Source organism: Leptodactylus fuscus, chromosome 2 (assembly GCF_031893055.1).
Source record: "Leptodactylus fuscus isolate aLepFus1 chromosome 2, aLepFus1.hap2, whole genome shotgun sequence".
Classification (NCBI taxonomy): domain Eukaryota; kingdom Metazoa; phylum Chordata; class Amphibia; order Anura; family Leptodactylidae; genus Leptodactylus; species Leptodactylus fuscus.
Window position 1 is genome coordinate 249,282,154 of NC_134266.1, and position 26,417 is coordinate 249,308,570.

Consider the following 26,417-nt stretch of genomic DNA (forward strand, 5'->3'; position numbering starts at 1 on the left):
AATGTGCTGTAAGCGTTCTCTGACAGCCATTGCAAGACCTGTTCCTGGTTCTCGGGCCTACTAAGGTTTGTACCCTGCAGTTTAGTTAATGTGGCAAGCAACCCTGGCACTGTGGAGTGGCGCAATGCTTGCTGCCCCACAGGAGTAGGCACGGGACGCCCTGTGGCTTCACTGCTACCTTGCTCCCCAGAACCATTCCCCCGACCTCGCCCACGGCCTCGTCCACGTCCCTTTCCGGGAGCCTTGCGCATTTTGAATTCCTAGTTAGAAATTGGCACTGTATACCAGTAGTAAAAATTGTGGGTGCACGTAACCCCAATATATTCTTTGAATTCCCAGTCAGAAACTGGCACTATATGGCAGTAGCAAGAAATGAGGGTATTTGTATTCCCAATATACTCTTTGAATTCCCAGTCAGACAATGGCACTGTATACCAGTAGTAAAAATTGTGGGTGCACGTAACCCCAATATATTCTTTGAATTACCAGTCAGAAACTGGCACTATATGGCAGTAGCAAGAAATGAGGGTATTTATAACCCCAATATATTCTTTGAATTCCCAGTCAGACAATGGCACTGTATACCAGTAGTAAAAATTGGGGGTGCACGTAACCCCAATATATTCTTTGAATTCCCAGTCAGAAACTGGCACTATATGGCAGTAGCAAGAAATGAGGGTATTTGTATTCCCAATATACTCTTTGAATTCCCAGTCAGACAATGGCACTGTATACCAGTAGTAAAAATTGTGGGTGCACGTAACCCCAATATATTCTTTGAATTACCAGTCAGAAACTGGCACTATATGGCAGTAGCAAGAAATGAGGGTATTTGTATTCCCAATATACTCTTTGAATTCCCAGTCAGACAATGGCACTGTATACCAGTAGTAAAAATTGTGGGTGCACGTAACCCCAATATATTCTTTGAATTCCCAGTCAGAAACTGGCACTATATGGCAGTAGCAAGAAATGAGGGTATTTATAACCCCAATATATTCTTTGAATTCCCAGTCAGACAATGGCACTGTATACCAGTAGTAAAAATTGTGGGTGCACGTAACCCCAATATATTCTTTGAATTACCAGTCAGAAACTGGCACTATATGGCAGTAGCAAGAAATGAGGGTATTTGTATTCCCAATATACTCTTTGAATTCCCAGTCAGACAATGGCACTGTATACCAGTAGTAAAAATTGTGGGTGCACGTAACCCCAATATATTCTTTGAATTACCAGTCAGAAACTGGCACTATATGGCAGTAGCAAGAAATGAGGGTATTTATAACCCCAAAATATTCTTTGAATTCCCAGTCAGACAATGGCACTGTATACCAGTAGTAAAAATTGGGGGTGCACGTAACCCCAATATATTCTTTGAATTCCCAGTCAGAAACTGGCACTATATGGCAGTAGCAAGAAATGAGGGTATTTGTATTCCCAATATACTCTTTGAATTCCCAGTCAGACAATGGCACTGTATACCAGTAGTAAAAATTGTGGGTGCACGTAACCCCAATATATTCTTTGAATTCCCAGTCAGACACTGGCACTATATGGCAGTAGCAAGAAATGAGGGTATTTGTATTCCCAATATATTCTTTGAATTCCCAGTCAGACAATGGCACTGTATACCAGTAGTAAAAATTGTGGGTGCACGTAACCCCAATATATTCTTTGAATTACCAGTCAGAAACTGGCACTATATGGCAGTAGCAAGAAATGAGGGTATTTGTATTCCCAATATATTCTTTGAATTCCCAGTCAGACAATGGCACTGTATACCAGTAGTAAAAATTGTGGGTGTATATAGCCCCAATTCTATTGCTAGGGGACTTGCAGGGTATTTCTGGGGTGAAGGTGGGGGGGCACACCGTTGGAACGGGTATCGGGGTATATATCGGGTATACGGGAATACACTGACAGTGTATTCCATTCAGGATCCTGGGAAAGCTGGGTTGCGGCGATTGAGCCCGTCAGTGCCACGTTACACTGACAAGCTTCTCCCTGGAATTTAGCTCTTACAAGAGCTGTTGGTTGTCTTCTCCTTCCTATCCTAGCCTGTCCCTGCCTACCCAGAATCTAAGCCCTAGCTAGCTGGACGGAAACCTCCGTCCCCGGTGAATTGCAAGCTCAGAATGACGCGAAGAGGTCGGTAAATTAGAGGTCACATGTTTTCGGCAGCCAATGGGTTTTGCCTACTTTTTTCAACGTCACCGGTGTCGTAGTTCCTGTCCCACCTACCCTGCGCTGTTATTGGAGCAAAAAAGGCGCCAGGGAAGGTGGGAGGGGAATCGAGTAATGGCGCACTTTACCACGCGGTGTTCGATTCGATTCGAACATGCCGAACAGCCTAATATCCGATCGAACATGAGTTCGATAGAACACTGTTCGCTCATCTCTAATCCTAACACTTATTCCTTATGCCGCTGAAGTGGACTTACAACAGGTTGAGGGAACTTGATATTTTCAATTACTGTCACATAGTTCCTCCTTCCAGTATTAGGGACCCTTCACACGGAATATACGCTGGCTGATTCGGAACGTGTAAACGTTCTGAATCAGCGGCGTTTAAAACAGATCCCATTGCTTTCTTTGGGAGCCGGCATACGTGCGCTCCCCATAGAAGTGAATGGGCTGCTTTTTTCCATTCATTTCTATGAGGAGCGCACGTATGCCGGCTTAGTTACTGCAGACATGATATAGTATTATTAATATATTTTTATTTTATATGTAAAGACAATTGGATTATCCATTAAGTTGCTCTGAAATATGACAAGATCCTCAAGTGGCAAAATATTTCTTTTTAGTAACTCTAAAGTTTTGCCGTTCTCTGTTCTTCAAAGGAAACATTTTGGGAAAATCCATTCTTCGTATGTGACAGGAGTGTCTGACACCTTATGTAACAGTGAGGCATCTGTTTGGTGCAGATAGCGTGGATGTCAATGATTCACCTGCATGAATCAGATCATTCAGATAAAACCTGCACAAAATCCTTTAACACCTCAGATCTTATTGGGGAATATTTGTTAAAAATAAAAGTGTAATTTTGCTGACAAAAATAGGATAATTTCTTGTGACGTAGGACAGGTTTCTTAAGATCAACACGTGTTTGGGAATTTGTTATACGTGCAGGTTTGCAAATGGCTGTATCTCAACCCTCAACTAAAATGGCTGTAAGAGAAGATAAGATAATCCTTTAATAGTCCCACAGTGGGAAAATTTCAGTATGTTACAGCAGCTTAGTAATACAGATACAGGATAATACACAGTAATATATTACAGACGTAGACACACATATGCTGAGAAGAGAAGATATACTAGGAGTCCATAGCAGCTAAGGAAGAGAAGAAAGAAAGAAGGAAGACTCAGGATCATTTGGTTCTCTGTGCGGAGTGATCTTCGCTTGGACTGATGTAGATTATACAGCCTAATCGTGGTTGGAAGGCAGGACTTGCGATCGCGCTTCTTCTCATACTTGGGGTGAAGCAGACTGTCACTTACAGTTCTGCCAAGTGCCATCAAGGTCTCATACATGGGGTGGGGTTTGTTCTCCCACATGGAGGTCACCACAGTCAGTATCCTTCTGTCACCCACCACTTGTACTGGGTCCAGGGGGCTCCCCAGGACAGAGCTGGCCCTTCTGATCAGCCTGTCAAGTCTATTTCTGTCCCTGGTTGATATACTGCTCCCCCAGCAGGCTACACCAAAAAAAATGGCTGATGCAACCACAGACTTGAAAAAGGCCCTAAGAAGTGGCCTCTGGAGCAGGTAGAGTCTGCTGTGACTCTTTCTGTGCAGTGCACCCAGGTGATCAGCCCAGTATATTACATGAGTAATATACAGTCCTATGAAAAAGTTTGGGCACCCCTATTAATCTTAATCATTTTTAGTTCTAAATATTTTGGTGTTTGCAGCAGCCATTTCAGTTTGATATATCTAATAACTGATGGACACAGTAATATTTCAGGATTGAAATGAGGTTTATTGTACCAACAGAAAATGTGCAATATGCATTAAACCAAAATTTGACCGGTGCAAAAGTATGGGCACCTCAACAGAAAAGTGACATTAATATTTAGTAGATCCTCCTTTTGCAAAGATAACAGCCTCTAGTCGCTTCCTGTAGCTTTTAATCAGTTCCTGGATCCTGGATGAAGGTATTTTGGACCATTTCTTTCTACAAAACAATTCAAGTTCAGTTAAGTTTGATGGTCGCCGAGCATGGACAGCCCGCTTCGAATCATCCCACAGATGTTCAATGATATTCAGGTCTGGGGACTGGGATGGCCATTCCAAAACATTGTAATTGTTCCTCTGCATGAATGCCTGAGTCGATTTGGAGCGGTGTTTTGGATCATTGTCTTGCTGAAATATCCATCTCGGTTGTAACTTCAACTTCGTCACTGATTCTTGAACATTATTCTCAAGAATCAGCTGATACTGAGTGGAATCCATGTGACCCTCAACTTTAACAAGATTCCCGGTGCCGGCATTGGCCACACAGCCCCAAAGCATGATGGAACCTCCACCAAATTTTACAGTGGGTAGCAAGTGTTTTTCTTGGAATGCTGTTTTGTTTGGACGCCATGCATAACACCTTTTTGTATGACCAAACAACTCAATCTTTGTTTCATCAGTCCACAGGACCTTCTTCCAAAATGAAGCTGGCTTGTCCAAATATGCTTTTGCATACCTCAGGTGACTCTGTTTGTGGCGTGCTTGCAGAAACGGCTTCTTTCTCATCACTCTCCCATACAGCTTCTCCTTGTGCAAAGTGCGCTGTATTGTTGACCGATGCACAGTGAAACCATCTGCAGCAAGATGATGCTGCAGCTCTTTGGAGGTGGTCTGTGGATTGTCCTTGACTGTTCTCACCATTCTTCTTCTCTGCCTTTCTGATATTTTTCTTGGCCTGCCACTTCTGGGCTTAACAAGAACTGTCCCTGTGGTCTTCCATTTCCTTACTATGTTCCTCACAGTGGAAACTGACAGGTTAAATCTCTGAGACAACTTTTTGTATCCTTCCCATGAACAACTATGTTGAACAATCTTTGTTTTCAGATCATTTGAGAGCGGGCTGTCCATGTTCGGCGACCATCAAACTTAACTGAACTTGAATTGTTTTGTAAAGAGAAATGGTCCAAAATACCTTCATCCAGGATCCAGGAACTGATTAAAAGCTACAGGAAGCGACTAGAGGCTATTATCTTTGCAAAAGGAGGATCTACTAAATATTAATGTCACTTTTCTGTTGAGGTGCCCATACTTTTGCACCGGTCAAATTTTGGTTTAATGCATATTGCACATTTTCTGTTAGTACAATAAACCTCATTTCAATCCTGAAATATTACTGTGTCCATCAGTTATTAGATATATCAAACTGAAATGGCTGCTGCAAACACCAAAATATTTAGAACTAAAAATGATTAAGATTAATAGGGGTGCCCAAACTTTTTCATAGGACTGTACATACAGAGAGGCGGCCATATGCTTAACAAGTGTGAAATACAGCTGCTTTATATCTGCTATTAAATGTGTGGTACAGTGTGTTTTGTCCTTTTTACATAGTGTCATGTAGTTATGTTCAGGTTCCTTTGAGAATGGGGCAGTCAGTAGATTGCCACTGGCTATACGCATGACATTAATATCAGTGTGAATAGCCAACTATCTAATGCTTGGTCGCATCTTGACTCTCCCCAATGGAAGATGCCAGAGAAGAGATAAGAATTAGGCCCGGTTCACATCTGCATTCCGGTTTCCATTTGAGGAGTCCGCTTGGGGAACCCCCCGGAATGGAAGCTTATCAGCATAAAAAAACCCCAGTTATCTAAGGAAATAAGGACTATAATGGGGTCCGTGTGATTTCCGCTTCCAACAATGCAGAGAGAGAAGTTCTGCTTTCAAGACTTTTTTTCTCCCTGTATTTCATGTGGATAGGGGAACGAAATGGCCCGAACGTAGATGTGAACCGGGCCTTAGGCTGTTAGATTTCAACATAACGGTCTTTTTGTTCTTAGAGAGGTAAGCTACTGCCAAGGGTGTCTGGTAGGACTCCCGGCTACATCAGAAATTGAAGAATAATTTGAGGCAGAGCCTTTCTGACCCTTAGCTTTCTGCTTTGGCTTATACTCTTGGATTAACTCCAGATCAATGGGTCGTATTAGTCCTGTACTGGGGTTCTACAGCTGATCAAGATTTAGCAGGATACTTATTTTTCTCGATCCTACTTCATTCTCTGCCTCCCATTGAAAACAGATTTAGGACAGACCGTGGTGCCGATTATGAGGTGGAATACATCTCAAAATTAGTGCCATACACTACCATGGAGACACATCCTAAGCTTGGTAATGTGTACAGTCAGCCTAAGGCCCCCTTCCACATCATCTTCAGGAGATCTGCTCTTCCCTACATTTTATTTTGATCCAAAGGAGGATCCGATCAAGTCACGAGATGAGAAAAAATCCTGAAGCATTGCCTATAGAGATCGACAATGGTTTACAGGAAAGCGGATATTCTGAATCTTATATACAAATGATCAAGGGAACCAAAAGTCATAAGATCCTTAAGATTGACTTGATATCGAACATTATAAATAATTTGTATATGAAACATTAAAAAACTGGAATTGAAACTTTGGATTTTCTCACCGGTGGTGGTCTTAAAATTGGAATTCACACCAGAAGAAACCTGCTTGGACACCTTTTCGCTGAAGTCGGTGGACATTATGGAAACCTAAGATGTTAACTTAGAGAACCCATTTCAGGATAGATGCGGTCTGTCCATTAAATAAAGAGAAGTAATAAACCACTCTGACATAGGTGAATAGCTGCGGAAATGGTGGAGCTTCATGTTCTACCTGTGTAGTCGTTCCGGCCAAGACAAACATCTTACATCCTGTTTCTACAGGATTCAGTCATTGAACTTTAATCTTTAAATGTCAGATTCTCTCCCTCTCTTATTTGTCTTCTCTTCTGCCTATTCCATTGACCAGCAATAAAAGTCCTGCTGTTCTATCAGGAAGTGTGAAATATCATCCACATCCTTGTCATGATCGCAACATCACAACTGGGTAATGAGCTGCAAAGTATTTTTTTTCTTCTTCTTCTTGCAGTGAGTTTAGACTGTGTCCATGACATGACGGAGGTTGTAGTGATTGGCCAGTCTTGACTTGACGTGTGTAGTACATATGCACCATGGCAAAGAATATGTCCTTTCAGGCACTAAGCACATGAATATTTTAACGATACTTTCTATACTCCCTGAACTTGAAGGAAGGTTGAGGAGATCTAGAGTTTGGATAATGGTGACCAGTGGCATCTTCTGTCCGAGTCGCAACAATTAGTTTGTCAGCTTCTCAGATGCAAAGGGTTGACTGGATACGATTTGGAGGCTTACTGGCTTTTGAAAATGTTTTTGGAAGTCCTCTTAGTTCAACGGAAAGTGTTCTATCTAGAACAGTGATTCCCAAAGTGGTCCAGGTGGACCCCCAGGGGTCCACGGGAGACTCTACGGGGGTCATCGTTAGAGCTAATCTTCACATTTTTTGACAAGTTTTGAGAATATGGTAGAAATGTAGCAGCAGGGGGTCCACCAAAACCAGTAAAATTTTGAAAGTGGTCTACGAGAAAAAAAAAGAAGTTTGGGAACCTCTGGTCTAGAACCTGGATGTAGAACTGTGCTCATGACTGCTTTAGAGAAGGTCAGGGGTGACCAACCTCTTTGCATTTGGGATCCCCTGGAAAAAAAAGTTCCTATAAATCAGAGGTTCCCAAACTTTTTTTTTCTCGTAGACCACTTTGAAAATTTTACTGGTTTTGGTGGACCCCCCTGCTGCTACATTTCTACCATATTCCCAAAATTTTTCAAAAAAATGTGAAGATTAGATCTAATGATGGAAATTAGACTAGACCTGGACCACTTTGGGAATCACTGCTGTAAATAAATCCAGATGTTAATTTCTAGGTGTAGTTTGTAGGGTTTAGCACCTCAAGAGTTAAATCCTACAATTAATTCTCATCAAGAGTCAGTTCCTCAGGATAGGTCATCAATAAAGGATTAGCGGTGTTCCGACATCCAGGATGACCCTGTTTGAAGGGGCAGTGGTGTTTCTGCAAGCACCCCTTCAATGTTTACATCACACGCAATTTTTTTCATAGCAGGTGTAAAATACAAAGAAATAACTGGATGACCCCTTTAACTTCAGACTCCAACTGGAACCTCTCAAATTAAAGGGGACGTACCATCTCTCCATTGGTTCTGGTACAATTGTAATTTTTTTTCTCTAGCACCCACCATTCCCAAACAATCAGTACTGTCAGTTTTGATGTATAATAGGCTATTTATGTTGAGTTTGCTTCTGTAGTTCTACACCAGGTGATTGTCGCTGTCTGAATTAGCAATCTACTGAGTGCATTCGGTGAGGAAATAACATCAGACACAGAGCGTTGATATGAGTTTGTGTCTCAGAGCTGGAGGCGCACATGTCCTTTATTGAGGAAACCAGGGTTTATATAGTTGACAGAAATAAGGAGCGTAAGGGGCCGGGAGTCATTTCATTTACTGACTTTGCTAGAATCCCATCTGTTCATGTTTTGTGACAGTCCAGCTGATTTTTCCACCTTTTGTCTGGAGATGTCCTCGGGGTTGGGTCCTCTTAAATGTCTATTTACCATTCTTGTCCATTGTATTGACCCTATTATTCACTTTGGTACCAGACACCTCAGGGTCCATTGTCTCCAGCTAAAGGGAGTCGGCACAAATCAGTTGGAGGGGGATCATTGTCTCCCCCAACCAACAATGGATTACAAGATGCCAGCATGGACATATTATTTTAGCTTCAACCTGGGACAGAAAGGCATGTCATAGCTGTATCCAGATATTGCTGATTTTCTATTTCTGGGCCCCCTTCACAGAGTTGCCGGGTGCAGGCGTCATCTTGTCACATAATATCATATTCAGTTTCACATATAAATAATTATACTGCATTTAGTTTTAAGGATAACAATGTTTTTTGTGATTCATATATTTACAACCTTCACATTTAGGCTGTGTACTGTCAGGAGGGCGGTGTCAGGCAGGGGCAGACAAGGGGTGTGATTCTGGGCTCTGACACTGGCTGCCTCTGATTGGAGCTCTGACTCTCACCCCCTGCCTGACACCTCCCTTATCTTGTCGTCAGGGCCTTGCATACAGTTCTTGATGCCAGCCAGTGTCAGGTAGCTAGATGTGATATCTTGATGCTGTCAGGACTTTCCACAGTTGTTAAACACTCAGGGTAAGTTCACACGGGGTTTTTTGGTCCTGAACTTGAGGCAGAGGCCGCCTCAGGTTCCGGACCAAAAATGGGTAGCCGTGACTAAATGCCGGTGCACTGCACCGCCATCCAGTCGCTCACTCTGCTCCGGGTTAGGCCTAATGAATGGGCCTAGTCGGGAGGAGGCAGTGTCTGCAGGCTGAATCACAAGGCGAATCTGCCTGAAGAATGAGCACCTCGCTTCTTTTTCCGGGAGACGGAACAAATGGCTCCTGGAGAAAAGACCTGACCAGCTCCCACTGATTTCAATGGGAGCCATCTTTTTGGTCAGGATTTTGAGGCGGATACACAAAAAACACTGTGTGAACTTACCTTAACAATCTGTCATCAATATCAGATTGATGAGGGTCCAACACCCGGGACCCCTACCAATCTACTGTTCTCAGCAGCTGATCCACAATGAATGGAGCAGGAAGCAGAGAGCTCTGTTCTCTGTATAGAGGCCAGGCATGGTACTGCAGATCAGCTGCCTTTTATTTAAATAGCACCTAAGCTTCAAACTTTGTTATATCGTTATTTATATATTACCCATAGGAGTAATAGAGGAACAGCATAATGCAGAATTCTAAAAAAAAATGCTGCTGTGATGCAATTGTTCTTTTATGGGGATTACCGGTATTTACTAAAACAGAAGTGTCAGGAGGGGTAACAGATCACCTTTAATAAAGAATATCCTATAGAAATCCTGCAGCTCTATGCTCGGCAGCTTTATCAGTGTTGTCCTTTAATTCTTGGAAGAGCACACGCAGTGATCCATAGAATGGCTGTTATGAAATGTGGAGCTGTGCTGATCTCCATTTCCCTTTCTCTTCCTGCCTGGCCGCCTGTCCACTAGACAAACACCAGCTGAGAGCTTTATACTGAGCCCAGAGATAAGAGCTGCACAGCCCTGCTCTTACCTCTACCATATGGAGCACATGGCGGCAGCTTCTCAGGTGTGTAACGTATTAACGGGTCACATTTATGTCCTAAACTTCTAGATGTTCTGTATGCAGTATGGGGGACATTATAAAGATGATTGTAATGGGGAGGGGAGGTCTGTCAACCATCGGGGGCTTCATTTTTTTAAGGGGACTCATAGAGCTGGTATGAGAGTAGTTAGTATTGGCTAACTCAATACTTCTTCCTTACACGGTCTCTCTTAGCTTGTATATATATATTAATATTTCTATGATGTCATGATGACCGATAGAACAAAGTCATCTATACTGCTGTTTTGCTCTTAAAGGGGTTCTCCTGGGAGTGTTTCTATACTTAGTCTGCAATAGAACCGTTGCAAGCAACATCAATTTTTTTAGACTGGCTCTGACCCTGGGTCACAGGATCAGAACCAGTACCTCAATGGCTGTCATCCCTACAAGCTGTTGTACTATGTGCAAGAATGGAAGCAGATAGCTCCGTACCCTGTTTAGGGGCTCTGCTGGGGTGCTGCTGCTTTATGGCTCCCATTTAAAGAGTACCTTTCATGTCCAATGACTTCGGCGGTAATATATACTGCTAGACAGTTGACAGTTTGCTGCATTCAGTCAGCTTTGCCGGTATGCGTCCTGGTGCTGAAGATATAGGTGCCATTAGTTTTGGCAACAATATCCCTCCACTGTCAGAAAGGAAGGTCTTACAGCTTAACTTCTTTGCTGGGCTGTGAGGAACACCTCTATAGCCTTGTACTGTCTGGCAGAGATCCTCACAGCTAAACTAACGGTACTGATCTCTCTGGCATCGGGACGCGTACTGGTTAACCTGACCGTGCCCACTGTCAGCTTTCTAGAGGTATATACCGTAATACTGCCAATGTGTTACTAGCAGAGATGTATTATACCAGAACAGCCACTACACCGTGAACTGGCATCTGCAGCAGCTGATCAGTATTAGGCCCCAGCAAATACTACCAACATATTGGTCTCTTTATGTTAAATTAGGCCATTGGTGATAACTCTTAGACACCCTATTTTGCTGGTTTTGACAATTGAAGCCATTGGGAAAAAAAAAAAAAATCTGCAAAAATATTTTGAATCTGGTATGCTGTGCAATATGTAGGCGTAACATTACCGTCCTCTTCACGTGTATGTGGTCAAGATCTGAGCTGTCTGTCACTAGCTGGAAATACATTCAGTGCTCTGATACTTAAAGGGGATTTCTAGGTTTATGGAAATAAAGCTCTCACTGGACAGTGAAGCTCTATGTACCTTTTGGAACATACTTTAGTTCTTCTCTTCCTTTTTATTATATGGAAACCTTCTTAAATTATAAATGCCCAAAGCAAAAAAACAAAAGAAAAAACAAAATGTGTCTGGAGACCATTCAGTTGGTTGGTATTGCATCTCTGCACAGCACACTTGACCCAAAAAAGTTGTTAAAAGCACCAACAACTTCATGCAGACAATTGTGGTTCGGAAAACTGAACATAAGGCAAACTGATGGCTTCCTTCTGATGTCTGTGTTTACCATGTTCCCTATTATTTGAATCGACAAGATAGAATCTGGAGCTATATCCCTAAAAAAAAAAAAAAAAAAAAAAAAAAATTGCCTTGTGGGCCCATAGTAAATAATGGGTTCATATACTATCTGTTATTACAAATCTGTACACGGACAATATATACTGTCGTACACAGGGGGCCTAAGACCTTATTCACACATCAGTGTTTGTAAGCCAAAACCAGGAGTGTAGCCTACATAGAGATCAGGTATAGTGGGAAGACTTTCTCCTAATCATGGCTTACAAATACTGATGCAATACACTGATGTGTGAATACAGCCAGGTAGATTTGTGTATCTGTCACTCAACTAGAGACATGATCTTGCTGTAAGAGGCAAAATCAGAGACTTGTTACTTACATGCTTACATGTTGTATGTGCCAACAAAGTCCAGCCAGCTAGTATTTTATGCATCTGTTGCGTCTCATAGCAACTAGAGATGAGCGAGTACTGTTGGGATCAGCCGATCCGAACAGCACGCTCGCATAGAAATGAATGGACGTAGCCGGCACGCGGGGGGTTAAGAGGCCGGCCGCCGTCAAAGCGGAATTACCAGGTGCATCCATTCATTTCTATGGAGCGTGCTGTTCGGATCGGCTGATCCCAACAGTACTCGCTCATCTCTAATAGCAACCACTTTGACAATTATTAGATCTAATGATCAGATACAACTTTACCATCTTCATGTTTCATAACTAAAGTCACTGTATGGCCTTCGTTTTGGGGTTACTCGCTGGAAGTCTTGTTTGTACCAGAAGCATGGGTTGCAGACAGTGGCGCAACTAGGAATGACTGGGCCCCAAGGCCAACATTTTACATGTCCCTCCCCCCCCCCCTTCCCACACAAATCAGATTTCTGCCTGAGGGATCGGTAAATAAATAGGGCCCGTTACCTGCTTGGGTTACTCCAGCAGGTAATGGATTATTTAAAAAAAAAAAAAAAGATCGGGGGCCCACCCTACTGTCCTGGGCCCGTGGCAGCCCCGGTATTTGCACCACTGGTTGCAGAATAGTTCTAGTGTAATATTATGGAATAGTTTGTGCGCACGCTGCAGTCAATGCCATGGTGTAACCCCAGGACAGACTAAAGTTATTGAAGTTTGTGGCTATTTTTTCCATGGTACGTTGTGACTTCCTTTACAGGGCAGAAGTCATGTCACAAGAACTGCTGACTCAGTGGGTAAGTGATGGGAATAGGAAGTACAATTGGTGCCTGTCCATGGTACTGATATTTATTCCAGGGGTTTATTAACCCATTCCTGTAGATAAGAGCTTAGGTCTGACCATGTTACATACATATGACTTTCTTATATAAGTTTATTATAGGATTACCCTTGGTTGGGAAATATTTACATTGTTAGAGGAGACGGACCCCTTTTTAGTGATTTGTTGTGTGACTCCCATGTACTCTGCGTGGAACACAGTGGGGGATTTATCTCTTTGGAGTAAAGGCGACGCTCTTGTTACTCCAAAGAACACTTTTGCATATTGACAAAAACCATGCTATTGCGACAACGGAGGCATCGATTTATAAGGGGACCCCAAACCTACCTATCTATGGGGATGGGTTCTGGTGATGGGGTCCCTTTTAAGGGGGTTGTTCCAACATTCAGGGACTGTGCCTTCACCTAGTTCTTTTAGGCCCCCAAACGTGCCCCTCTTTCGTAGCATGGGTGGGTTTCTCAGATCTCAATGTCCACTTTCTTACGTTCATCCCCTAAATTGGTCAGCTTTATAGCATATAGTAACATGTTCGTCTCTCTGCCTATTAACCGTACTTTTCTGCCCGGTAATGAGAATGTCAGCTAATGACGTTACCGTTGCCTTGGAAATAAGTTTAGGGAGTGAAGTATGGAAAGTGTTTCTGCATTACAATATGATGCTTGTTCCTGGCCTGAAGCTACAGAAGTCTCGTGTGTGACTGCAGTGACAACCTTTACCCGCAGCAGTGCACCTCGCTCTCAGTAATACTAAATACATACAGTACAATTGGTGTTGGAATACGGTGCCTAGGGCTCTCCGATAAAATTCACTCTGAGGCCCACTATTCAGCAACTTGCAAATATTACCCGACACCTATAACTGTGCCGGTTTCGGTAGTATATAGTCCTCACTGCTGTCCACTTAAACAGGGGCCCGCTTAGCTCTGTGGGCCAGGAATACATGCTCACACTAGCAGACCTCACAATGGTGCAGAATGGACAGCAATTAGGGCCCCAGCAGTAATCTATAGAGTTTGGGGCCCAGATAGTAAGGAATCCGGATACTAGACGGTCTCATTTGTGCCTAGATGTCAGCTCCACCACCACCGACTACTAGATTGTTATCCGCAGTGAAATCTTGTGGATGCACCTTGCGGTCTGGGCTCTTGTCCTGTTGTGTAAAACATCATTGAGGCCCATAATGGTGCTACCTGCACAGAGGAGGCGTCAAGGAGTCAGCATTGAGCAGGTTTTATTGAGGAGAGCCAGAGCACTTACCTAGCATGACACACCCTTGGGGCACTACAACTCCATTTGCATAATCTCTCTTCTTTTTCTCTATAATCTGCAGCTATAGATATGTTTGAACGTATATTTCATTCCCCTACCCAATGCTCTTTAATGCTTGAGCTGCCATATGTGATCTGATGGCATACCCTTAAAATGGTTGCTTGCGTTTTTTTTTTGTTTTTTTTTACAATGTAAACCTTGCAAAGTATTTGTCATTAAAAAAAAAAAAAAAGTAAAAGTTTTCTTGCAGAAATATCACAAGTATCTACTTGTAACAGCACCTCCTAGCGTTAAGTGTCAGTTTTATGTATCCTTTAGACCAGTCATTCCCAAAGTGGTCTAGGTTGACCCCCAGGGTTCCACGGGAGACTTGACAGGGGTCTTCGTTATATCTAATCTTCACAGTTTTTGACGAGTTTTGAGAATATGGTAGAAATGTAGCAGCAGGGGTCCACCGAAACCAGTAAAATTTTGAAAGTGGTCTACGAGAAAAAAATGTTTGGGAACCTCTGCTTTAGACAGTTGTGCTAAATGGATTTAGGTTAAGGCCCCACGTTGCGGAAACGCAGCTTCTTTGGTTGCAGATTTTGCTGCAGTTTTTTTGCACCAAAGCCGGGAGTGGATTAAGTAGAAGAGCTTTCTATATATTTCCCATTCCTCTTGTAGCCATTCTTGGCTTTGGCTGAAGAAAACAAAAAAGCCGTGTTTCCGCAACGTGAGGCTTTAGCCTTAAAAATGTGATTTGAATAGAGCCTTACATGTAGGCAAACCAGTGGGAGTTATAATGGATGGGGGAGAACAGACTGTTCCTTATTGTACACCCCCACAGTCTCCGAGACATATGGAAAATGTGGTGCTGCCATAATGATTAGCAGCAGCAGAAAGACTGATAGGACGCCCCATATGAAGACTTATACAGTTGTAGAACAGACTGCCCAGCGAGACCCTGCACATATTTCTACTTTGTGTAAAAACTCTGGTACCCTTTAAGGAAAGTGACTTGTATCTGTTAGGAGGTTACCATACTATTGTACCACCTACTCTCAAGGGACTGTTTAAGCAGTTGTCGATATTTTCACTGAAGATTTTTTTTTTAAGATCTAGATTATCTAATGGTGCGCCTTATCTGAGGGGTTGTAACGGAACGTAGGCCACTTCCTCATGTCTGTCTTCAGTTTGCAGACTGTTGGATGTATTCACTACACTACAGTCTGGAAGGCAGAAAGGAGCAGGTAATGAATCTCCTCTTTGTAATCTGGTCTACATAGAGTTAGCACGTTCGGTTTTATAATCTGGGTTTCTTATTGCCTTTGGTTTTTCTTCATGTTTGGAGGTTTGGGAATTTATTAGTAATACAAAAGCTATAGAGGACAAGGGGTATGTCCATGTACAAGATATATCAAGAAAGGGCGGCCAATATCCTCAGTCCTGACTGATGAAGTAGCTCCAGAGATTCACCACGTTACGCTCTCCATTCACAGATGAGTATGGCTTGCTTCATGTGACTAGGCCATAAGTGTCAGAGATGGTAAGGCTCCTTTAAATACTCTTCTATGGAGGAGGACGATTCGGCTCGACCAGAACTCAAGCCTTTCATTCATGAAGCGGAGTGCCTCCTGTTTAAGTACATTTGGAAGACATAATTGAGGTTAGCTGATGGGTTATTTTCGCTCTCACACTTAATAATGTGTTCTTAATTGAAATATAGCAATTACTAAAGCTGTGTTCACACCGGCATCACGGAGCCATGACAGCTATACTCTGTTCTTTTTTAGATATCGGCAAAAACTCCATTAACTCTATTTTTTTAGGATGGGGGGGGGGTGTCTGTTGATGTTCTTAACAACATTGGTGCTGCAGACTGCGCTATTCTTGCCATTAAAAATAGTTGAAAAGATGGAGAATTTTTTTTCCCCCCTCTCAGGCAGTTTTAGTAACCGCGGTTCTCTATGCTTAACCTAAGGAGATAAATTACAAGTATATTTTCTTGTACTTTTATTTCGTCTAGCCCGACGGTAGGACCAGATATTGGTTGTCTGACTTAATATAAGCTGACACACAAATGTCGCCACTACATACAGAGGCCGAGGCGGTGGTTCTTTGTAGATTCCATTACAAACCCAGTAGTTCGGAGATAACAAAAGGTTGGGTGTTAAATGGGGTTTTCCACTAAGGGTGGAAGAATATTTGGTTTGTTTTTGACAGACACCTGTTATTTAAAGAAATTGGTGGATTTATCATTGTTTGTTACTGGGGGTTATTGTGAGGTAGTTGACATTTAGCATGTGCTCTGTCTATAGCAAAGATGGGTTAAAAGCAAATGCCAGCCTTGAAGCTTGAAAGACTACATAGAGACATGAAATGTGCACAGCAATGGGAAAAAACCTACGGTATATTGTATTTAACAGCTGTAGTATTCATTGGATAACCTTGTCTGACTGCTCACTAACTAGCTGTAGTCTTCATTGGATAACTTTGTTTAGCTGCACACTAACTAGCTGTAGTCTTCATTAGATAACATTGACCGCTCACTAACTAGCTGTAGTCTTCATTACATAACTTTGTCTGACCGCTCACTAACTAGCTGTAGTCTTCATTACATAACTTTGACCGCTCACTAACTAGCTGTAGTCTTCATTACATAACTTTGTCTGACCGCTCACTAACTAACTGTAGTGTTCATTGGATAACTTTGTCGGACCACTCACTAACTAGCTGTAGTGTTCATTGGATAACTTTGTCGGACCACTCACTAACTAGCTGTAGTATTCATTGGATAACTTTGTCGGACCACTCACTAACTAGCTGTAGTATTCATTGGATAACTTTGTTGGACCACTCACTAACTAGCTGTAGTCTTCATTGTATAAATTTGTCGGACCGCTCACTAACTAGCTGTAGTATTCATTGGATAACTTTGTCTGACCGCGCACTAACTAGCTGTATTGTTCATTGTATAACTTTGTCTGGCCGTGCACTAATATCCCAAATTAACCAGAAAAAGATCCTTTGCATATTCTTCAGTCTAGTCATAAATACAGCTCTAGGGTGTTCTTTGCAGCTCCTATGATGGAGATCTCTGTATGCCTTCTTTCACTCGATGACATATTTTGGTGGTGCGGTGTCTGGTAACAGAATATACAATTAAGTCCTCCTTGGTGGAAAAGGAAAACGTGCTCTATCACCATCTTTGCAAAGGTAGCTTCCTATAGATCAATGCCTGGTTTTTTTGAAGCCTAGTAGCATACTTTCAGAATAATGTGAAAAGTTAAAACATTTTTTTTATCCATTTGGTTGAACCTCACTAGATTCGTTTTGACAAATATTCGTGAGGTTTATCCCCCTATACTATTATTCCTCGGACCCGCACTTCCAGCCATATAAGTAATATTAGTGATTCTTGGATTTCTGCGAACTTGTGGCTCACAAAACAACCACGTTCACGGGCATGAATTTTTTGTTGTAGTAGCCCGATATTGCTTTTGAGATCTCGTGTAGGTCGCGCCTTAGCGTTAGTATATTTGATACTTCTGCTTATAGAGCATTCACTTATTGTCTGGGGCTTGTGACAGTGAAGCCTACGCTTATTTGGATGTGTGGAAATGGTTGATGGAGTGTATGGCTTTAAAAACTGACTATGATAAATGACCCGGGGATCATCCCTCCTGATGTACACATGAAGCGATTATATCCCACCTTCTCTGCAGATGATTTATGTTGGTCTCTAACACTTACATCACATAGGAGGAGAGTAAATATTTAAAGAACGGTATTATGCCGAACTGCGGAAGCCTGGAAAGAAAAATATATTCTCTAGGTGGCAACCATAGCAAGTAAGAGTATCGATGTCATATGCTTTGATCCCAGTGGCTGGGTCGGAGGCCCAGTCATTTGTAAATAAAGAGTATTCAGAGCAGCAGTAATGTCGCCCCCACCTGCTGTGCCAACACCGGATGAAAGGGATTTTTTTCCCTATATACAGTAGGTGCATACAGAGAGAAGGTCAATATTCGGTTTAGTTTACTTTGCACTAAAATGGATTTTTATGTGTAGTTTATCGATCAATTTGTAAAACCAACAAGATAGTAGATTGGTGATCTTAATGGCAGACGGAACCCTTTAACTTGTTCCCTCCTACTGACTGATCTATATCATGTCTTGTGGAATGAATCTACAAACCTCATTTCCCTCCTAGATGTCCTAGTAATAGCCTAAATGACTACTATGCCATGCCCAGTGGCTTCTTACTGGTGTCATAAGATTGCCAATCATAATTGCACTGCAATAGACTTAAATCCAATGGACTATGGGGGTCTTGGCGTGGCCCTCTCCCCCAATAATTCTGTCTATCTTGTCTGTTTAGCATCTGCAGCAAATTGGTTAATAAGCATTTTCTTACTCGGGAAGACCGAATACAACTATTGAAGGCGAGGAAGGATTAGAAATAGTTTTCTGTGAGCGCTAAGTGTGAAATCAATGTTTAATATTTGTACAGTGATTATTCGGCAGCCGACACAAGCTTATTGCCATGCCTCAAATTACAGCAAAATGGTACAAAAAAACACAAATGCCCCTAATCTCCCTGAAATCAGATTCCCTGCGCCGTGTACCACAGCAATGAACGGCGTTTATCTGTAAATAATGGAAAATTTCATTATCTACGGTTTACTTTTTCTATGAATAGTTTTTGTGATATCGCATTTGTGGGTTTACAAACAAAAAATGCCAACATTGTTATCAGGCGCTTCATTGATTTTGCTGTTCAGAAACTTTCCATACACGCAGGTTAATGAGGTTCTCAAATAGACTTACCTTATTATTAAATATGTGTACTCTCGGAAGGTGATAACCACTTGACATGGCGGCCACTTCTGAAGCGTTTGCAATTTATTTTATTTTCCTATGTGGATAGATAGCTTCGGTAGGAAACCATTCACATCTAGTAGATTTTTTATTTTTATTTTTTTAAAGGAATAGTGCCTTTTAGTCTAATTACTAGTCCATGTTCTTGTACAAAATTGAAAGGTTGGCCTCATGCACCGAACAGTGTATATTGTCAGTGTCCTAGCCACGTTTTTCATGACCCATTCATTTCTATGGCCCCATACACACGACTGTGTATAATTTTGTGCCCATGAACCTGGGGCAAAACTCAGGACAGGTCCTGTTTCTGTCCAGTTTGCATCCTGTTTTCACTGAGAGCAATGAATGGTGCCGTGCAGGCATGGGCAGGACATGGATGGTCACCCATGTGCCATCTGTGCCATTCAATCACAGCCCGGCTACATACACATGGTCATGTGCATCCAGCCTAAAGGTGCTGCTAAATCAGGATTTTTGTCTATTCCCAAATAACTTTATGTAGTTCGGTGAAAACTTTGTATTTTAGCTGTGGCAAATAAACCATATGACTGCAATGTGAACACCGATATACTTACAAAAAAAACTACCGTATACACTCGAGTATAAGCCGATCCGAATATAAGCCGAGGCCCCTAATTTTACCACAAAAAACTGGGAAACTTATTGACTCGAGTATAAGCCGAGGGGGGAAATGTAGCAGCTACTGGAAAATTTCAAAAATTAAAATGGTCGGAGTTTTTGGGTGCAGTAGATGCTGGGAAAGGGGAGGGGGTGTTTTGGTTGTCTGTCTGGCCCTTCCCTGAGCTTGAGGACTGAGTTTTTTTTTCCCCCACGTGGAATTCAGCCTGGCTGACTATAGGGGATCTGCAGTGCTCCTATTAACCCCTTCCTGATGGAACAGGAGCACTGCAGGTCCCCTATATTCAGTAGACCAGGCACTGTCAGACAGAGGGATACCTAATGTGTTTGTGTGTCAGTCATTTTCTACTTTTATATGTATTCTAGGGAAAGGAGGGATTTAGAAATTTTATTTATTTTATCTTTTTATATTTTTTTAAAGCGTCTTTTTTTCCCCCTATTTTATGGGAGATTCTATACATTACTATTGCGGCTGGTCATAGTCGTCCCCCCCCCCCCAATTTTTTTTTTATTTTGTCACTTGACTCGAGTATGGGGGCTTGAATCCGAGGGGGGCTTTTTAAGCACAAAAACTGTGCTGAAAAATTCAGCTTATACTCGAGTATATACAGTATATAGTAAAACCTATTCTAGTCGACCAGCCCAAAACTAGACAGGACCACCCCTGCTGAAGATGGGAATAACTAATATTATTATTATTATTATTATTATTATTATTATTAACATGTCACAACGTTCTGCCAGTCGCTTATAGACAGGTGATGTCCATACCAGGGGCATAGTGCTTAACCCAATTCTTTTCTAAGGCTGTGCGGTGCCCATTAGCGCTATCTTCTGCACATCCCTGGCTTTGTGATTATAGTTGTTACAACATTTTTTTGTATATTGTCCAATTTGGATCTCGTTTATGATAAAAACAAAGATGATGTTAAAAATGTGAATGTTTAACTTGCTAAACGAAATAAGTAGTAATTACCCAAACCCTAAATGGCCACTTTATTAGAGACACCTATCTAGTTCTGCATTGGATCTCTTTGTCTTCAGAACAACATCAATTTGTCATAGTATTAGGTGGAAGTTATTATGTCGATTCCCGTTGACTGGGTGTTTTTCTCAATCATACCATTTACAATGGACACAGACAAGAAGACTTCACAAGGTGGCAGGTTTTACAGGTTTTGGCACAGCAGGTCTAGCACTAAGGCCGTGCCTTGTCAGTGGCGGATCCAGGGTTTGCGGGGCCCTGGGCAATTGACTTTGGCGGGGTCCTACGCACAGCAGCAAATTAGGCCCAGCCCACTTTTATGTTGACTCCGCCCATTCCCATTAATTTTTCATGTGATTCCACACAGTATAATCCTCCTACAGTCACCCGTAAATTATATGTCCCCCCTCCATCTCTCCCCATTTTCATATACACCCTTCATCTACCCCTAGTTTCATGTCCCCCCCTCTATCTCTGTCCCCAGTTTCATGCCATTCTCCCCCTTTATCTGCCCACAGTTTCATGTCCCCCCCGTCTCTGCCCCAGTGTCATGCTGTTCTCCCCCCTTCATCTGCCCCAGTGTCATGCTGTTCTCCCCCCTTCATCTGCCCCAGTGTCATACTGTTCTCTCCCCCTCCATCTGCCCCAGCGTCATACTGTTCTCACACACACTCACCTTCCCTCGTAGCTCTCTCCCTCATACACATTGTAGGCGCGATGTGACGTCATCACATCGCGACTACAAATGCCGGAGCTCAGCGTTAAAACAGGAGCTTAGCTGTGACAGCTCCTGCTTTAAACGCCTATGTATTCAGCTCATCGGCGTCCGTAGGGACATGCTGACCCAGGACCGGCTCCAGGTTTTTATGGGCCCTTGGGCGACAGAGCCTCAGTGGGCCCCCTTGTAAAGGAGGCGGGGGGAGTCGAGACACTGTGCGTCGCAGATGAAGCGAGTGACGTCATGCAGGAGTGTGGCGTCACTAACGCCATACCTCCCAATTTTTAAAGAGTAAAAAGAGGGGCAAAATGTGCGGCGCGCTCTGCGCGCCGCGGCAAATTTGGCTCCACCCACTTTTATGTTGATTCCACCCATTCTCATTCATTTATCATGTGCTCCCACACAGTATAATCCTACTACAGTCACCCGTAAATTATATGCCCCCCCTCCATCTCTCCCCCAGTTTCATATACACCCCTCCTCTGCCCCCAGTTTCATGTCCCCCCCTCCATCTCTGTCCCCAGTTTCATCACGTTCTCCCCCTTCATCTGCTCACAGTTTCATGTCCCCCGTCTCTACCCCAGTGTCATGCTGTTCCCCCTCCCCTTCATTTGCCCCCCAGTTTCTTTGGGCCCCCTCCATCTCTGTCCCCAGTTTCATGCCGTTCTCTCCCCACCCCCTTCATCTTCCCCAGTGTCATGCCCTTCCCCCCCCCTCCCCTTCATTTGCTCCCCAGTTTCATGGGCCCCCTTCATTATGTTCCACCTTAATATTTAATACAAAACAAACACTTACACTCACCTTCTATCACTCACCTTCCATCGTTCCCCCGACGCTCCTCTCTCTTACTCCAGTCACATACGCGATGCAGGAGCTGTGACCTCAGCTCCTGCTTAGCTGCGGCCCGGCTTGCGTGTGTAAGCGTGATGTGATGACGTCATCGCGCCTACACACGCAAGCCGGGCCGGAGCTTTAAAGCAGGAGCTGAGCTCACAGCTCCTGCTTTAATCGCGATTCAGCTCATCGGCTCATCGAAATCGTGACAGGCAAGTGCTGGGGGGCCCCCAGAGGCTCTGTGGGCCCCAGCACTTGCCTGACTATGCCGAGCTGACCGGGACCATTTTGTTAGGGCCGGGCCGCGGGGCCCCGCTAAGTGCAGGGCCCTGGGCGGTTGCCCGGCTCGCCCGGCCCTGGATCCGCCCCTGTGCCTTGTTTGAATCTGCTCATATCACTTTTTTGCCGGTTTCATATGGCTGCGTTCCGGCCAGGAAGCAATTCATGTATTGGCCACATTTACCAGCTCCGCTTTGCAGGATCCAGGCCGCTTTAATCTGGTTGATACACAGACCAAGTTCCTCAGTCCAGATTCAGCCGTGTAAAACCGGCCTAATGTGGATTCACATGAAAACTGTTCCATAGAAAGGAGCGGCGTCTCTAATAAGGTGGTTATTCAGTGTAGGTGTGTGTGCACGGTTACACAAGGTCTGTGACACCCAGCTACACCAATAATAGCATAGGGTCACCTGAATCGAACATTATTTTCTTTTTGCAGTTTGGTCCCTCTGCTGCCGAGATCGCTGTTTTTGTCAGTATTCAAATGGGAAAACAGGGCGACAAAAAAAACGCAATATGTCGGCAACTGTGCGCCTAAATCAGTCTGTCTGTCTGAATGGGTTCTGGTGACGAACTCCCTTTAAAACCACATCAGGAAAAAAAATGCATGTGGTCTAGCGCTGTTCTATACAGATGTCTAAAGAAGACTCTTGGCATCTGCATCTGTTGGGTTGGTGAGATCTTGTTGGATAGGTTTAAACTTGCAGGAACTTTCCTGGCACACATGCCCAGCAGACACAACACCCAGGGTAGAAATGCCCTTAGAGCTTGTCTTCATGTGCCAGCCTATGGTATCTATCAGGCCTTGCGTGTACACAGAGGGGCTGCATTGTGTGCAATGAGATGGTCGGATTCAGCTTTGAAGTTTTTAGGCTAAAACTTCATGATGTTTATTCTGTGAAAACTTTTATTATTTGTTTATGTATTTACAATAACTGATTTATTTTGTTTTTTTTCCCTTTCTGTGTGCAGGGATTGAAGCCATTGTAAATGTATGTTTTATCCATGATGGCTGATCATCATCCTCCACCACTGGACACCACACCACTACTTACAACCGATATTCCACTTCTACCCACACCCATTGTTAATGGAGAAGGCAGTCAACAGGTTAGAGACTATTCTCATACTCTTTTTATTTCTATGTTTAACCTGTTACTTCCAGTAGCCCAATATGGTGTGGCTGCTGCCATTTCCAATACAAGAACCTGGCTAGCTTCTGTGTTCCTCAGCTTCTTCTCTAGTGCACTGTGTGTTGGAATATAGAATTAAAATCACGCAAAATTATATGAACGTCTATTGGAAGAAATTTAGAGCAGTGATTCTTGTACCTTATTACCTCAGAGAATCCCCTGATTCCTGTCTCAGAGGTGCTGGGTGTAGCACCAGGTAAAGGTTTTATAATTCCTGCCACCACTGTGCTTTGGCTCAGATAATGGTTGCCTTCTGTGTTATAAAAATGACAGGCGCTGCTGTTTGTCGTGTTCTTGGGACCCCCAGATCAGGGCTTACACACCCACTGGAACATACTGGTTTATATAGGGGGAAAATCGTTTATCTCATCTGATCCTTCCCTTCCACAAGATTTGAAGAGCCACTGATGTACATCATGCGATAGGCAGTGTCACCCCTAGGGGATTTTGGGGTTTTGTTTATCCAGGTCTGTTCAGCCATTCCAAAGATATAAGCCTTGCTAATGTTGATGCATACCAAAATGCTCAGGATGACGGCACCATTGGGTGACAGAAGTCATTGGACTTTTCAGACTTGGTATAATGTCTTCTTTAAATATGTAAGAAGCTATATTTAACTATTTAAAAGGGGTTCCCCAAGACTCAGTTTTAATATCACGTCTTAGGTGCTGGGTTTTGGGCTCCCACCGATCAGCTATTTCCACATCATGCACAGCTCAAGAAGCAGATGGCTCCATGCACTGTGATGTTTTTTTCAGCTGAGCTCCTATACTTTGGAGCTGAGCTACAATGGCCAGTACACAGTATACGTGGTCATCTGATTCCAGACTCTGTACACTATGCTCAAAACAGCTGATGTGAGTGTGATTGGTGGCGGTCCCACCAATATGATATTGAAGGCCTATCCTATGGATAGCCCATAAATAATGAGTCTTGAAGAAGCCCTTTAATTCCCCCCCATTCCAGTCCTTCCCATAAGACTCTATACTGGACTGGAGCGAGGATGTGCCATTATACCGACACCACCGATACAACCAGTCGCTGGCCCCAGCAGTATACAGCACGACGGTCTTGTGTGGTATATGATATATCAAAGGTCAGCGATCAGAGAAGGATTAGCGGCAGAGAAAATAGACTTGTATAACTGTTTTTTGTTATTTAATCACAATTTCTGCCATTTTTAGTCGCGTCGGACAAACCCTTTAAGTGTTCATTGGCTACTTGTTTACAGTTTCTTCATTACTAAAATTGCAAGCATTTTCTTGTCCACCCGTCAGTGTTTTTATGAAGGATGACTTGGGTGGCAGACTGCCAGAAGACGGTAAGGTTCTGTCCTTGTAATGGAGAGGAAGCATTTCTTCACTCACTCGATTGTGCTGATAGAGTACTCTGCTTCATGTTCCACCGAGTCCACAATCTAATTTGTTGACTAAGACGAGTGACGTGCGGAGAGTCACAAACTGCGCACAAGGGAATGCAATTCAGTTTTCTCAATTCAGATTGGGGCCTTATGGTATATTAGAAGATAAATAGATCTGGCGGTGTATACCTGCTATTTCCAATTTCTATCACTGAGCTTTAACAAGCAGAGCCAGCCAAGGCAGCGCCATCCACCTTGTAGCCGGGCACAGCAGTCACTGCCACCAACTTTTCTTAGAAGAAGTCGATTGTAATCCTGCACGAACAGAACATATTGTTCTCTTACGTAATAGCAAATCGGCCCAGACTGCTAATGCCAATAGTTGTGTATTATCTGTACTGTGTTTCGCTTTACTTTTTCAGGATCTATGACTGATCAGTTATACTTAGTGCCAGGTTTTTTTTTTCCTAGTGCGGCAACTTAGCCCTATCACATACACTTCTCACATTCCAATGTACAAGTTGGTGATGGCATAATAGCAGGGTGTGTACAGTGACCTACTGGAAGAGACCTGAGATTGACAGCCATTATCCAGCAAGAACATCTGGAATTGAAAGAACTCTTCCACCATTCTGCGCCATGATCAATGCAGACAAAAGGACCTCTCCGCCATGCCATTGCCAGCTGCAGCATTGTGATTGATGGGACCGACTGCTTTATATTGTCAGGATGGGGTGTGAAAGAGGTGCACAAAGCTCTCTAATATAACCCGTGTTAGAGCATGGCTTACATCGAACGCCTATGCGTTTTGTGGGTAAGTTTAAAGGGGCTCTATCATTAGATTCTCCGGTTTTTAGATAGACATATGCCTGAATAGCCTTTAAAAAGGTTATTCAGGTGCTGCTAATAGTTTTTGAACCCACCCACCCCTCGTTTTCTGAATTACCTTTAAAATGTATTTGCAATTCAGTCCTACCGTGCACAATGGGCGTTCCGTGCACCCCCTGCGTCATAGCTTGTTCACGCCCTCCTCTCTTCTTTGACGTCTTCCTCCTTGCGTTTGACCGCCTCCAGCCTGGCGGTTACAATCGAAATCTTGCGCACACGTCCCCGCGCCATTTTTGTTTAGAGAATTGTTCAGTTCCCCTGAGAACTACACGAGCATGCTGCGCATGTGCAGTACGGTTGCCGATGTTCTCTACAGGAAAATGATGCTGGAGTGTGCGCAGAAAAACGGGGGGTGGGTGTAATTCAGAAAACCGG

The 26,417-nt window shown here is 43.2% G+C and overlaps 1 protein-coding gene across 2 annotated transcripts in view; it reads left to right on the forward strand.

Moving 5' to 3' along the window:
• Positions 1–26,417, forward strand: part of FNDC3A (fibronectin type III domain containing 3A) — a 183,247-nt gene that overhangs the window by 35,216 nt on the left and 121,614 nt on the right. Inside the window, exons 1-2 of one of the 2 annotated variants that reach the window (XM_075265996.1) lie at positions 15,911–15,931; positions 23,574–23,711. In XM_075265996.1, coding sequence (XP_075122097.1) covers positions 23,592–23,711 — 120 coding nt within the window. In that variant the 5' untranslated portion in view covers positions 15,911–15,931; positions 23,574–23,591. Of the gene's footprint in view, positions 1–15,910; positions 15,932–23,573; positions 23,712–26,417 lie in introns of those variants that run through there. The other variant, XM_075265995.1, reaches the window with a different exon arrangement.